This window comes from Cucurbita maxima, unplaced genomic scaffold (genome assembly GCF_002738345.1).
Source record: "Cucurbita maxima cultivar Rimu unplaced genomic scaffold, Cmax_1.0 Cma_Scf00026, whole genome shotgun sequence".
In the NCBI taxonomy this organism is placed as follows: domain Eukaryota; kingdom Viridiplantae; phylum Streptophyta; class Magnoliopsida; order Cucurbitales; family Cucurbitaceae; genus Cucurbita; species Cucurbita maxima.
The window spans coordinates 1,812,558-1,826,649 of NW_019272042.1; the positions used below are offsets into that span (position 1 = coordinate 1,812,558).

The following is a 14,092-nucleotide window of genomic DNA, read 5'->3' on the forward strand; positions in this document are numbered from 1 at the left end:
GGGTTAGTTGGGCATTTGACAATTTTGGAAATGGATAATAAAAATGAAATATTAAAAAGAGAAAAATAACTGTAATAATAATTATTTTCACTGTGGGCCCATCTTCTCGAAGCTTGTTGGGATTTGAGCCAATAAAACGAGGACACGAAAGCAGCGACTTGTGAAGTAAGACATAACGTGGCTGCAGATCCTAAACCGTTCACCATAATTCAAATAAAATTTAAAATGCTAAATTAATAAAATTACGTATTTTTGCAAAAAAAAAAAAAAAAAAGTTTATAAATTTTTAAAAATCATCCATAAATTAAAAAAAAAAAAAATACTAAAAGTACTTCAAACAAACAAAAAAAAAAATTAAAAATACCTTAGTTGGAAACGAATACATTAATATTTTGTTTTAAAAATACCATTAAATTTAAAAAAAAAAACTTAAAAAATATCTATAATTTTTTATTTTAAATTAAAAAATAACTTTACCCTTTCAAAAATATTCCTATAAATTTTACAATTGGTCATGTTCTCATAATAATTTTTTTAAAATAAAAATAAATAATGTTAATGCTAAAGTATAAATATTGGAGTAAAAAAAATGGAAAAAAAGTGAAGAAAAACGAGTTAGAGCATCAACAATGATGACTATAATAGTCCAACTATTCATAGAAAAAATTGAAGATCCATCAGAAAACATTCTCTCTAAATATTCCAACTTTGCAGGAAGTAGAAATAGGGAAAATTACCTAATTTTCAGATAATTCAGAACCAACTTAATTCTTTATATATACAAAAATAAAAATGATAAGCTAAGAGGTCATTTCTAGTCATGAGGACTAGCCATGTATGGGTTGGGGGCCAGACAATTCTAAGCCTACATAACTTCTCGATGCATATGAGTGACCCGAAAGAACACTGACCGTGTCGGGAATGGAGGTCTAGAATCGTCGGATATCTTTCGGTGGCTTAAAGTTGAGGGGGTGAGTTTCTGGGGTAGCGTTTTCATCCTCCTTCCACATTTTGATCGTTTTGTCTGCTTCACAGGTTAAAAGCCTCGAACCAGTTATGTCGTACGAGAGAGCATAGATACCGGCTTCACTGTCCAGCGAGCCTGAAATGGAGGTGTCGTCAACTTAAAGAGTTTTCGATAACATGAAAAAATGAAGGGAAGCAAGGTCAAAGAAGAGATTAATACCAGGCTGTACAATTGTTTGCGATTGCTGGAAGTTATGACCACTCTTCCAATCCCAGAACCATAAGCTACCATTGTCACCTTCATGATAGAAAATTTGTTGTTGTAGTACTAAAATGGTAGATTTAATTAAGGATAAACTAACAAAAATACCCCTAAACTTTGCAGGAATATCATTTAACTTTCAAAAGTTTCAATAATACCCATAAACTTAAAAGAAATCTCAAAATACCCTTAAAACTTTCAAAAAAGTTACAAAATACCCCTACAGATAATTTTCGATGAAATCATTAATAATTTATTTAAAAATATCCTTGAACTTTCAAAGGTTTCATTAATACCCTTCTAACATTTTTAAAAACTCAAAAAATACCCGTAATTGTTTTTATAAGTTAGAAAATACCGTTACAGTTAGCATATGAACGGAACCATTAGTACACCATGTTTCAAAAATACCCATGAACTATACAAAAATAACAGTAATACACTTAAAACTTTTAAGGGTATGAATGCTACTTTTGAAAATTCATGAGTATCTTCAAAACGTAGTGCGTTCCGTCCATACACTAGCGTTAAGAGTATTTTCTAATTTTTTAAAAAAGTTTTGAGGGTATTTTTTAAGTTTTTAAAAAAGTTGAAGGGAATTAATGAAAATTTGAAAGTTAAAAGGTATTTTTAAAACACTATTGAAAGTTCAAAGGTTTTTTTTTAAAAAAAAAAATTTAAGGGTAATATTGAAACTACACACAACACGAGAGGTATGTGATAGGAACCAAAACATATTGCAATATAGAAGGTAAAGAACTTACAAGATAAACAAGTAATTTGAGGTACTTAGACACTCCCCTGATGAAATCTCCCGCAGGCTCCAATTCACTCACCAAAATAATACATAAATTCTCCCTTCCTGACACCCTCTATTTACAACCAAAATACCCTAACAACTCCCCATCTAATTACTAATATACCCCTAATATCCTGATAATGCTCTAATATTTATTCCTATCAGTTTGGGATTGAATTTAACATTTAATTTTCTCCAATAAAAAGAACTGGAAATTATGAGGCGAACAGGCGTATGATAACCCGTCACCAAAAGCTATGTCCAGCCATTCCTAGGGAAAATAAGAACAACCAAGGAACCCCAGAAAAGGGGAAAAATTCATATGTATAAAGAAAAACAAAAAAATAGAGGATGAATTTAGTTTATCCAATAACATTTCCATCCCAAGTTTGGTAACGACAGAAAAATAGTACCTCCAGTCGCCATAACACCCTCCTCATTGACAGCCATTGCATTGATTATAGTCTTCTGCTGAGAACTGAGGACAAAAGAGGCACGATAATGGAATATCATGTATTTTGATTATCTGATGGACTACAAAATTTACGTGTCTTTTTTCTTTAGAAGGAAATTAATATATTTAGAAGCATGAAAATATAGTCGTCACTTGTCAGAAAAAGAGCAGGACTTCTAAGTCGGGGGAACAAGATGTAAAAAGAACAGCTTGCACAAGGCTGTTCCTGGAATTATCTTAATGGCACTACAATTGTCATCACCTCCAGAAAAAATCCAGAAGATGGTCCAAATTCTTGAATAAAGACTAACAATGAAGACCTAACAATAGTTGCGGTAGCAAAATTGTTAAGCAAGTGCCAATGACTTCGCATGAAAAAGCTAGGATCATATATAACTTAGTTCAATTCCTTCTCTGCTCATTTTTCAAAAAAAAATTAATTCCACGTTTATGGCAGTAATGTGGAATCCAAGCGTTGAAATCACTTAACAAGCCTCAATCGGTCAAATTAACCAAATCATTGCATGAATAGAAACGAGCATAGGGCCTCATACAAATCTTGTCCAAGAAGACTAGGAATGAAAGAATAAATTATCCTCAAAGGTCTAGTACCCCAAGTGAAAACTGTGGTCAAAGTTCACAAAAATGCTCCAGTGTTTTCTAAAATAGAAGTTCATAGGTAACCATTTTATAAAAGGCCTTTGGTTTCCTTCAACATATTCTCACGTATAGACAAATTTTAGAATTAATAGAGTTATTAGAGACACTTCATCAGAAATATATTAATAATATAAAATTCCAAATCTTTTTTTCAAATTATATGCATAGCATGCTTTTTATAGAACTCACAGCATATTGTGCATAAACTCCCCTCTGGGAAGGTTAAATTTCTTGATGTTGTCAGCTGAAGCAGATGCAAAACTGTTCCTGGAAAAAGAATAAGGGATAAAACGTATAAGCAATGTAAGCAGTGACATTGGATACAAATATGGAAAAAGTTACTTTGTTAGTTTGCAATATCATACTCTTTAGGATGCAATGCCATTGCCCGAACAGATTTCTTATGGTATGTCAGAGTTGTCATTGTCTTTCCTGCCAAGCACAGAAAATGAAGCGTATAAATGAAGGAAAAACTGAATGGCATAGTAGTAAAATGCATTATATTACCATATCTGAGGTCCCAAAACTTAATAGTTGTGTCATGGGAGCCAGTCACAACTTGTGGATCCTGCAAATATTCAAAGAGTATATCAGGTTCTAATAATCCCAGCACTGTTTTTCTTCTCTTCTAAAAAAAGTTGCAACCATCCCAGAACCATAACAAATAGAACATCTAGGCCTGATCATGCAGAATAAAGGAGGCATCAAGCGAGAAGAGGAGAAACTAATATTATGCTGGAACAGAAGAAAATGATCTAACGAGTAAAAAATCTATTGAAAAGGAATTAATATGACCAAAATATAAGAAGTAAAAATAAGAGAAAGGATACCGTAGGTCGAGTAAAAACTGAGCAAACGGTGTTATCATGTCCAGAGAGGGCATGAATTTGCATCTTACTTCGGATGTCCCACACCTAGAAGAAAAATGTCTATCAACCACACGATACCATTTGTTCCAGTAACGCTTGCAGGGAAAGAACCTCACTTGAATAATCCATAAAATTATAGATCAAAGAAACTGGTAAAATTGTATACCCGGCATACAGAATCACGTCCCCCAGTGAGCAAAACATCGATTGTTGGATGAAGAGCCAAACAGTAAACACCACTCAGATGACCATGGTAATGGCGAATTACCTGAAAAAAAAAATAATTTTGTTTCCTCACCATTTCACCTCAAGGATTGAGCTCCCTACAGATAAATGATAAGAACCCATTCAAACCTTATTCTGTTCCAGGTCCCAGCATTTAACTTGTTTGTCATCACCAGCTGAAAACATGTAGGTATGCCTGTTGCTGACAGCAAGACCTAGTGACAAAATTGTGCTTAAAATATATCTCCAAAACAGCAGTAAGCTCCAGCAATATTAATTACGCTAAGATATAAATGAATAAGAACTGACCTCGTACTTGCTCAATATGGCCTGTCAAGGTGAGTTTTAGCTTCCCACTCGCAACATCCCAAATCTAATTGATCAAAATTGAAAAAGTATAACTGAATTTCCAATGTAGTTTCCAGTTTATGCAGCAATATTTTTAATAATTATGCAAAACTTATTCTCAGTTAATCTTATTTTCTGACCTACAGTAAATCTTACAACCTCCTTAAACTGAATTCAAGACTGGGGCCAAGTACCAAATCCTACAGCATTCCTCAGCCTGAAGTTTAATTCAAATGATTTAAATACCAGGACTGAAAGTACATGGGATCCAAATGAAACATAATATTGAAATTCAAAGTTCCTAAGAAGGTCAAGGTTTTACTTTGGTCCCAAAGCTATAGGGGGCTTGATATACGACGCATTATAGAAGTGTAAATGGTGGGCCCTCTCCCATCGGTTTTCAGACTCTGTTTAAGAGAGGAGTCCTTAGACCATTAGACCATATTTTCCTTCCACCACAGTTTAATTTCCAAAAGGATGGGATTTTTATCTTGATACTATTGAGTTTTGACCTAGCAATTTGCCTCCTGAATCGGATAGAACTGGTTGATTGGTGGAAGATCTAAATGGCTTGGGGCTCAAAAGAAAAACAAAGGTGCTGCGGGGATTGGCAGTCAAAGGTTTGGAGTGGGACTGTGGGGCAGTTGGCTGTAAATAAATCAGAGACCTTTTGAAGATAAGAAATCTAGTTTTGAATTTTTTTTTTTTTTTTTTTTTCGTTTCTTCTTTTGAAGCAATGTACAGTAAACTGCCTCTAACAAATCCCTCAGATAACAATTGGAAAAGCCATCGTAATTAGTCTCTTTAGGAGGGGGATCTTTCTTCCCCCAACCCTTGGGATGTTTTCTTTCCCTATAGTTATTTTCTTCCAGGTTTCTTATCAAAAAAGGGAGAAAAGTGTCAAAGAAAAATTTGAACTGTGAGGGTAAAAGGTCAAAGGATTACCAGCTCTGACATAGTACACGATAGGAATAAGCAACATCCCACAAATTTTTTCCACTTCTTTGTGGTTTTGTGTACGAAATGATCACATAAGGATGTCAATCACTTATTTCTATTATGTAATTTGACGTAACAATTGCGGAGGTAGATGGTTGAGTTTTTTCTCTGCAAGAAGGTAACTAGCAATATGAAAGACTTTTTACTCCAAGCTTTTGCTAGTAGTTTAGTTTAAATATATTGAAAATCCTTTCATAGGGAAGTAAGACCTTTTACAAACTATCAGGATATTAGTATCTTACTGCTGCTTTCTCTATCTTCAGAATTTTACAATTATTCTCTCTTTGAGCTTGACTTAGACATGAGTGCTTTTCTAGTCTCCATGGTTCTAGACAGGTTGAATATATTATCAACATTCTTAATCGAATATTTTGATTACAACGGATCCCCAAAAGTTTTAGTGCATATATTTCCAGCACCATACACCAATCTTTGGATTTATTTTGTATCACTATTCTAGAAGGAAGAAACAGATCCCTATAATTATCACAAATAAATGACACTTCGATCTTCATCTAAGTAAAACCCAAAGATAACGACTTTATCAAAGGGCAAAAGCAAATGGTACTATAACAAACCAAAATTGAATGCATGCATGCTAAACAATTTAAAATATAGATACCTTGATTGTGCGATCGGCTGATCCAGTACAAAACCACGTGTTACTGGGATCAAATGCAACAGACCTTACCCACCCTAAGTGACCACTTATGACCTATACACCAAAAGAAGAGTGTTGGTTGTTTACGAGCAGGAAGTAGCAAATATCACATGCAAGATACTCAGGAATTCATATGATGTTAAATCATAAACGGCCGTCAACCGAAAGGAGCATACAAATTGACAACACAGTATGCAGTCATCAGTTCAGTTACCAATCTGCATTAGTATTTTTCCCAAATATAATGTATTTTCTAACTCCATGTCGCATCATTTGCAATCACTGCTTCAGAAAAGAAAGCTTATTTATTTATTTATTGATAAGAAACAGGCATGTGTCTATTCAACAAAAAACACAAAAATAATAACAGCCTAAGGGCTAGGGATTGAGAATACCCCTCCCAAGGATCTAATCAAGGAAAGCCTTCCAATTGAAAATAGTAATTAAAAAAAAGGCTATAATTACAAAAGAATTTGGTGCAATTTGTGCACTACCAAAGACCGTATGTTGAGCAAAAACACAAAAAGTATCAAGGAGGCATATTTATCTTCAAACATCCAACTATTTCTTTCATTCCAAAGATACCCAAGGAAAGATCAAGTTGCACAGCTCCAAAGGATCTTTCCCTTCCAACAAAGCATTTCCCATCAAGCCCATCTAGCAACTAATTGTTAATCTTCTTGGGAAGGCAGCCGACCATCCCAAAGATATTAAACAAAATGGACCACCCTTTAGAAGAAAATTGACAGTGCTGAAACAAGTGATCCAATGATTCCTCCTCCTTAAGGCAAAGGCAGAAAATGGAGGGAGACAAGGACCAATTTTGGAACTTTCTTTGAAGTTTCTCATGAGTATTTAAGCTACCGACCAGTGCATAGTTATCGAATAAAATGTGGGAGACTGGACATTTATACACAAGTTTAAATTGGTCCATAAGATCAAAACTTCAAACCACATCCAACTTTTTCTCATTTAAATAAATTACATAAAAAACACTTCTAATATCCATGATAATAAACAAATAGATCAATAGAAAATAATAATAATAAAACTAACCCTATAATTTCTCCATGGAGCATGCCAAACTGGACGCGGCCACTTGCTTGGAATTCTTTCCATAATTGCAGATGTTGACATCCTATAAGAACAAAAGGCAAACTATTTCAGGTAAAAACCACAAATACTAAAAATGTGAAAAGAAAGAACCAGGCTTAAAAGGTGTCAAAGCAACAAGAAAAAAAAAGAGCCGGGTTAAAAGTCAATACTGTGAGAATGCACCAGGAATTTGTGGAATAAATTTAGGCAAGTCAAATAATCATTCGTAGTATGAAATGTACTACGTCTCCAAAAAAAACTTACGAGCATGTACTATAAAATCAAGCACTGAAGAGCTTTTTACATGTCATGCTTGAAGATTTTTAATTATATGGGTCCTCAAAATACCAGATTAATATCAATCTAGTTAGAACTATGACAAACCACTCCGAATCAACTAAATTGCACATATTCAGTCAACCATGGCCCCTAACCCCTGAAACGCAGGGAAGGAAGGAAGTGAAGATCAAAACTCCAGCTATAGCCAATCTATATAGTTAAATTTCATACATTATAAAAACTGCATATAATTCCAGCATCACTAACATATCACTTGGGTTTTAAAAAAATTACAAAAATTTAAAAACCTTTCAGATGAACCAGATGCAGAAATGATAGCTGAGCTTCTTCCCTGGAGGCCACCATCGTTTCTGGAAATAAAAGGTAGATCAAAAGATTAGCACCAAATCAACCAAACAGGAAACAATAAACTCGTGCAAAAGGAACGAAAACATCAATATATTTTTTTCACAAAAATAAATATTCTTGATGAACAGATAAACATGGAGAAAGAAAGTGATAGCCAGTACTCACTGTGCATTCGGTTGTACAGTTGGACCAATGACCAGTGCATTTTGTGCTACAGACTTTGCATCTCCAGAACTACCCGGACCTGAATTACAGAGAAATCCACCCAACTCAATAACCAAATTCTTTGTAATAATCGTTAGAAATATCAACAGGTACACGGTCTTCTAAATTTTTAAAGAATTGATGATAGTTAGATAGTTAGAGGTAGATTTGTAGTTAGTAACTAAGCTGTCAACCTGCTATCTCTGCTAGTAGTTAGGATCTCGGTGTGCGTCTGTCTGCACGTGTTTATCAGCCCTTTGTACTTAGGGTTTAGAATAACTGAATCAGATCTTAATTCATATAGAATTTCAGTCCCGTCAAACCTATTACAGAGAAAACCCAACCCTGACCTACACACTAACTCGGCCATCAAAGTTCAGTACAGATAAAATTACAGATAATTAGCCTATTTAAGGACATAAAATTACGGGCTAGGTATACCAGTAAGCGCGAGGGCATTGGAAGGCGCTGACGTTTCAAGGGCGCTATCGGGGGTGGAACTTGCTTGGCCAGTAGACTTAGCTCCGGTGTTCTTTAATCCTCCGTACTCAACACTTATCTATGAATTGAAAAACAGAGCATAAAGATAATCTCCATTGCAGCTTGAAAGAACAGCGGAGTATTCCAACCACTGTTCGCAATCAGTGGCTAATATAATGTAAGAAAGAAATTAACTAACCTTATGACTGATGCGAATTTTTTTGCTGCATTTAGAAAAGAAACGAAGAAAACACACAGGTCATTCCGCTAGAAATTATAGGCTTTAAACCAACACACATAAGCATCTAAAGAAGAAAAAATCAAACAAAACAGAACACACGCACGCACGCACACAAAATGAACTTTTACAGTTAACTTACAAAACTAAGCAGCGGAGAATCGAGCTAAAACAATTAGCAACCGTACCTCTCGAGATCGGGAGGAGCGACATGGCCGTGGACCGGAGAGAAAAGGTCTAGAGCTCTTTTGAGAGATTTGAAGCTAAGCTTCTTCAATGACTGTGGTTCTACTGGCTCCATCTCTAAGGCGGGGCCTGGCATCTTCTTCGCCGTCTCCGTCCTGAAAACAGTCAGTTCTTAACAAAGCTCCGATTCCAATGTGCACCCCTTCGGAGCTGAAGCAGCAGGAGATGTCTGCTCGGCTTCGAGGACAAATGGCGCCTAAACTGGTGCTGCGAACCCTGAGCCTATGGTGGATTCTGCTAACACTGATCTCCAGCCTAATTGGGCCGAAAACTAAGCCCACCACAATATTTTCCTGACCGCACCCATCTTATTTGGGCCAGCCCGTAAGTTCCTCCGTACAATTTTGGGCCCGATTAATATTCTTTGGAGGCCCAATTTTCGGCCCATCTTTATTCGTGAATTTATTTTTTAAGTATTTAAAATAGCTTATTGAGTAATTTTAGCCTAACAAATTTGTTTTTTTAAACCTTCATAAATAATTATCTAAAAATTTGGATTAATTTTAAAAAATTAACCAAAAAAACACTTAAAAAGACAGAGTTATAAAAAAGAATAATTTAATCGATTAATAATTAAAAATAGATTTGTAATTTATATAGTCATTTTTTAATATAGGCAATAAACAAATCTAGCATTAAAATGTTTTTAAAAAATGCAATATAAAAATATCCTTAAAAATTTTTTTAATATTTTTAAAAAGTTGAATGATATTAATGAACAAATTGTATTTGTTTATATAAAAAAAACACAAATTTTTAATGTTTTGAAGTTTTAAAATTTTAAAAAATGTGAGAATATTTTTGTTTAAAAGATATTTTTATTATTTAATGTAAAATATATATAATACATCAGATAGAGTTCTTATTATTTCTCAAGTTGAAAATTTTAAATTTTTACTGATTTTACACGAATTATTTACCAAATAAAATATTATTAGAGAAATTAATTTTTATTTATAAACTTATTAAATTCTATCCATTTCATTATATATTAATAAATTATATTCAAATATAAATAATAATTGAAAAATATTATTGATTAATTCATCATTGTTATAAGTTTGTATAACTATTATTATACACTTAAACTATATTATATTTAATATAATTCACAAAAATGAATTTAGTTTACCACGTAAAATAATAATTTTATTAATTTTTTAAAATACAATACTACGTTTATTAATGTTTTATAATAATAAATAGTTTAGACAAGAACTCTACTATAAACCAACGGCATAAATAAAAATAATAATATTAATGAATTTTTTAATATCACACGTGGAGTGGTTTGGACTTTGGAGAGCGTGGTCCCGTATAATAAATTGGATTTAAAATTGAACCAATGAAAAATGAACACGTAGGCATTTTTTTATGGGATGCGCGGCAGAAATGTGCGGTTATTTAATTATTTCCGATTTGGCTTTGGTCGACTTCTTCTTTAAGAAAAATAAAACACTTGCTTTGACCAAGTCAAGATCAGAAACCTATTTTTATTTAATGTGTTTTTTTTTATTATATTTTAGATGGTTTGGTATGTGTAATTCAAAAAATGTAATTTTAGTTTAATAAATTACCAGCTAAAATAGTAATTTTAAAAAACTATTAGTTATCCTCAACCAAAACTGAGCTTCCGATTTGAACGAACATGAAATTTGGATTTGAAAAATTTAAATAGAGGTCGAGAAGCACTTTGTGAAACAGCAACTTGGAGATATGAAGGTACATATTGTGTGCGAAGTTTATCATCGATAATAAGTTGTTGAAGGAAATGATAATCTAATTTAACATGTTTGCCCTACATGTGAGAAACGAGATTAGAGCTCAGAAAAACTAGTGGAAGAGCTAGTAAGGGGAGAGAAAGATATAGAGATACTAACTCAACAAAGAGACTCATAACCTAAATCAGGTCCAACATGAGGCAATGAATTTACGACACACGATTAAGATAATCACTCGTGATAAAGTCGAAAAGAAGCTACAACGTCTGAGTCGAGCATGGCTGAGAACGAGAGAAATAAAGAGTTGGTATTTCAAATGAGTTTTTGTCGAAAAGCTCCAAATGAAGTTTCACTAGATTTTTAAAGGAATTGCAAGTCAAAAATAGTTTAAAAACATTTATAAAAGGTAAATGACAATTCTTCCGCTTTTAAAATAAAATATTAATTAAAAATAAAAAATATATTTACATTTTTACCCTTGAATTTTTACTAATGTCTACTTTTAACCCTATGCATTAATTAATTTAATTAGTTTTCATTAATTGTCGTTTAATATTAAAATTAATTTAAAAAAAAGACGCATTAAATTGTAAAAATTATTTTATTAATAACAAATATAATATTTAAAAAGAAAAAAAAAATAGTGAAAAGGGTCAGTATTCCACGTGCTACCGTGAAATCTCTGGAATTCGTTTGCAGTTTCATCCCCACATTTCTCCCTTACTTCAATGCATTTTTCACTTTTCTTTTACTCCGTCTGAAACTTTTCATTTGTCTTCTTCTTCTTCTTCTTCATCATCCATTCATCTCTGCCACTCTCTGCAACTTCCCATTGAGACGTTACACCTGCTTCTATTCCATTAACTATGATGAGGATCGACGCCATCAAAGCTCCGCTTCCTGCAGGCGGCGGCGGAAAGGTCGGTGTTGGCCTCGATGACGACATGGCTGACGGAATGCAATGTATGGACCATCCTTACCGGAGCAATCCTGGTGGAATCTGCGCCTTCTGTCTTCAAGAGAAGCTTGGAAAGCTGGTTTCGTCTTCTCTCCCGCTACCTATTCGAGGTTTGTCTTCTTCTCCTTCTTCTCCGTCGGTTGGATCTGAGAGTAATGTTATTGCCGTCGTTGGCGGCGGCGGTGGTGGTGCTCCGTCGAATGCGATTTCGATAGGCGGCTCTGCTACGAGAAGTGTTGATTTCAAAGTTAATAGGGTTGATTGTCATTATAATGATACGAGGCGGGCCCGGATCCCTTTTTTGTTGACTAAAAAGAAGAAGAAATTGGTTACCGCTGGGGCTGAGTGTAATCGAATGAACGACGTCGTTTTCAAGAGGAGCAAGTCTACGACGGCGCCGAGGAGAGGGCAGTTTCTTGTAGATGGTGACGGCGGCGATTTTAGCCCTAGGAAGAGAGGGGGGTTTTGGTCATTTATCTACCACCACGCGCCGTCGTCATCCAAAACTCTTGCGGCGAGGGAAGTGGAGAATAGCAACAAGGGCAATGGCGGTAATCTGGCGGCAAACGGCGCCATTTTAGAGGAAGACGAGAGTCCTAACAGCCATACGACGTCGTTTGAACGGAAGGTTTCGAGATCCAGATCCGTCGGGTGCGGCAGCCGGAGCTTTTCCGGCGATTTTTTCGAGAGAATCTCTACTGGTTTCGGAGACTGCACGCTCCGTCGAGTCGAGTCTCAGAGAGAAAGCAAGTCGTCGAAGGGCTCCACAGTTGGAAACCCTAGCCACCGTAACGCCGCCGGTGTCGACCACCACTGTATCAAAGAAAGAGTAAAATGCGGCGGTTTATTCAGTGGATTCATGATGACTTCTTCCTCCTCCTCTTCATCTTCCTCCTCTTACTTCGTTTCATCCTCCGCCCACGAGCTCAGCCGTAAAACAACTCCGGCAAGAGCAGCGGCCGCTGGGCCGATCGTAAGCGGCGGCCGGAGCAGGACCTGGGCGTGGGCATTTGCAAGTCCGATGAGAGCTTTCAAGCCATCAAATTCAAAGGATCGAAAACGGTCAATAATCAGACAAGCAGCAGAAAACAATCCAACACCGGATTTGAACGCCATTCCTTCATTGTTAGCCGTGAGAAGCTGAAATGAAAACATTCACCGCTTCTCTGTTACTCTTTTTCCCGGTGAGTACAACAGTCAAAATCAAATCACATCGCCATTTTTTCCGATCAAAACACCCATTTCTACAGTGATTTCAACTAACATTATTCTGTACCATTAATTAATCACTTTCTCCAATGCAGTTTGATGAGTGGCTGAAGATCCACGGGAATCATAAGGCGCCTTACCAAAAACCAGGTGCGTTTAGTTTAAAGCACAGTGGATTTCCCCACTTCTCACAGTACAAACTTAAAAGATAAAACAAAGAGATGAAAATTTGGATCGAATGAAAACATATAATGAAATTTGCTTTGTCTATTTTGCCTATGTAATATCAAATTTGTAACTTGTCAATTCTGAATGTAACGTTTTCTGTTTATTTTCTATTTTTCATGAATAAAGAACAGTAGAATTTCCCAAATAATCACATGTGGGCACTTGCATGATAATGGAATAGACAGCAAATATGTTTGATTCCCCGCATCTATTTATAATCAAATAAATTACAAAGATATGGAAATAGTTATATATGATAATAAGTCAAATATTAGATATTTGCTTTATAATAAAATATTAAATAAAATATATATAGTAAATTATAATTTATTACTAAATATCCTTAACAAATTCAAATATAAATGGACAACCAACCAAAAAAAAAAAACCCATTTTGTCACAACTTCGTGTTTATTTATATATATATAAATATAAATATATATATATATAAAAACACATCAATTTTTTCCAAAATTATTATTGACATTTGGGGTTATTTTTTTAAATAAAGGGAAAATGAAGGAGTGTTTTGTAATTTAGCCAAAATTCATGGGCTAAATAATATGCCCTCTAGTTCTAGCATGACTGTGAGGAAAAGAGAAGGTGACAGACATGGAAGGATAGCTGGTTCTTATACGGAGCTACAGGGTGGGGGTGGGGGTCAGATTTCAGAATATAGGATAGCTCTTAGCTGTGACTCTAGCAACTTATTTCACAGAGGGGCAGAAGTGGGAAATTATGGGGATTGGGGGGGTTGCATGGAAATGGAAAAGAAGTGGAGGGACTGGAAAGCAAATAAGGAAAAGGGAAATGTCAGAAGGG

The 14,092-nt window shown here is 34.8% G+C and overlaps 2 protein-coding genes across 2 annotated transcripts; one reads left to right on the forward strand and one right to left on the reverse strand.

Annotated features, from left to right (window-relative positions):
* Nucleotides 1-653: 653 nt before the first annotated feature.
* LOC111499045 (protein pleiotropic regulatory locus 1) lies at nt 654-9,367 on the reverse strand. The gene is made up of 17 exons (XM_023150489.1): nt 9,097-9,367; nt 8,870-8,894; nt 8,632-8,749; nt 8,152-8,230; nt 7,926-7,988; nt 7,300-7,381; nt 6,205-6,297; nt 4,545-4,608; nt 4,365-4,450; nt 4,177-4,278; nt 3,972-4,055; nt 3,649-3,709; nt 3,507-3,573; nt 3,331-3,408; nt 2,441-2,505; nt 1,187-1,264; nt 654-1,102 (listed from the first exon to the last, which is right to left on the reverse strand). Exons 1-17 carry the CDS (start codon nt 9,228-9,230, stop codon nt 930-932), a joined length of 1,452 nt encoding a protein of 483 aa, XP_023006257.1. The 5' UTR covers nt 9,231-9,367; the 3' UTR covers nt 654-929.
* A 2,221-nt stretch (nt 9,368-11,588) lies between these two features.
* Nucleotides 11,589-13,377, forward strand: LOC111499184. Its single transcript, XM_023150700.1, has 2 exons — nt 11,589-13,017; nt 13,138-13,377. Exon 1 carries the CDS (start codon nt 11,742-11,744, stop codon nt 12,975-12,977), a length of 1,236 nt encoding a protein of 411 aa, XP_023006468.1. The 5' UTR covers nt 11,589-11,741; the 3' UTR covers nt 12,978-13,017; nt 13,138-13,377.
* The last annotated feature ends 715 nt before the right edge of the window (nt 13,378-14,092 follow it).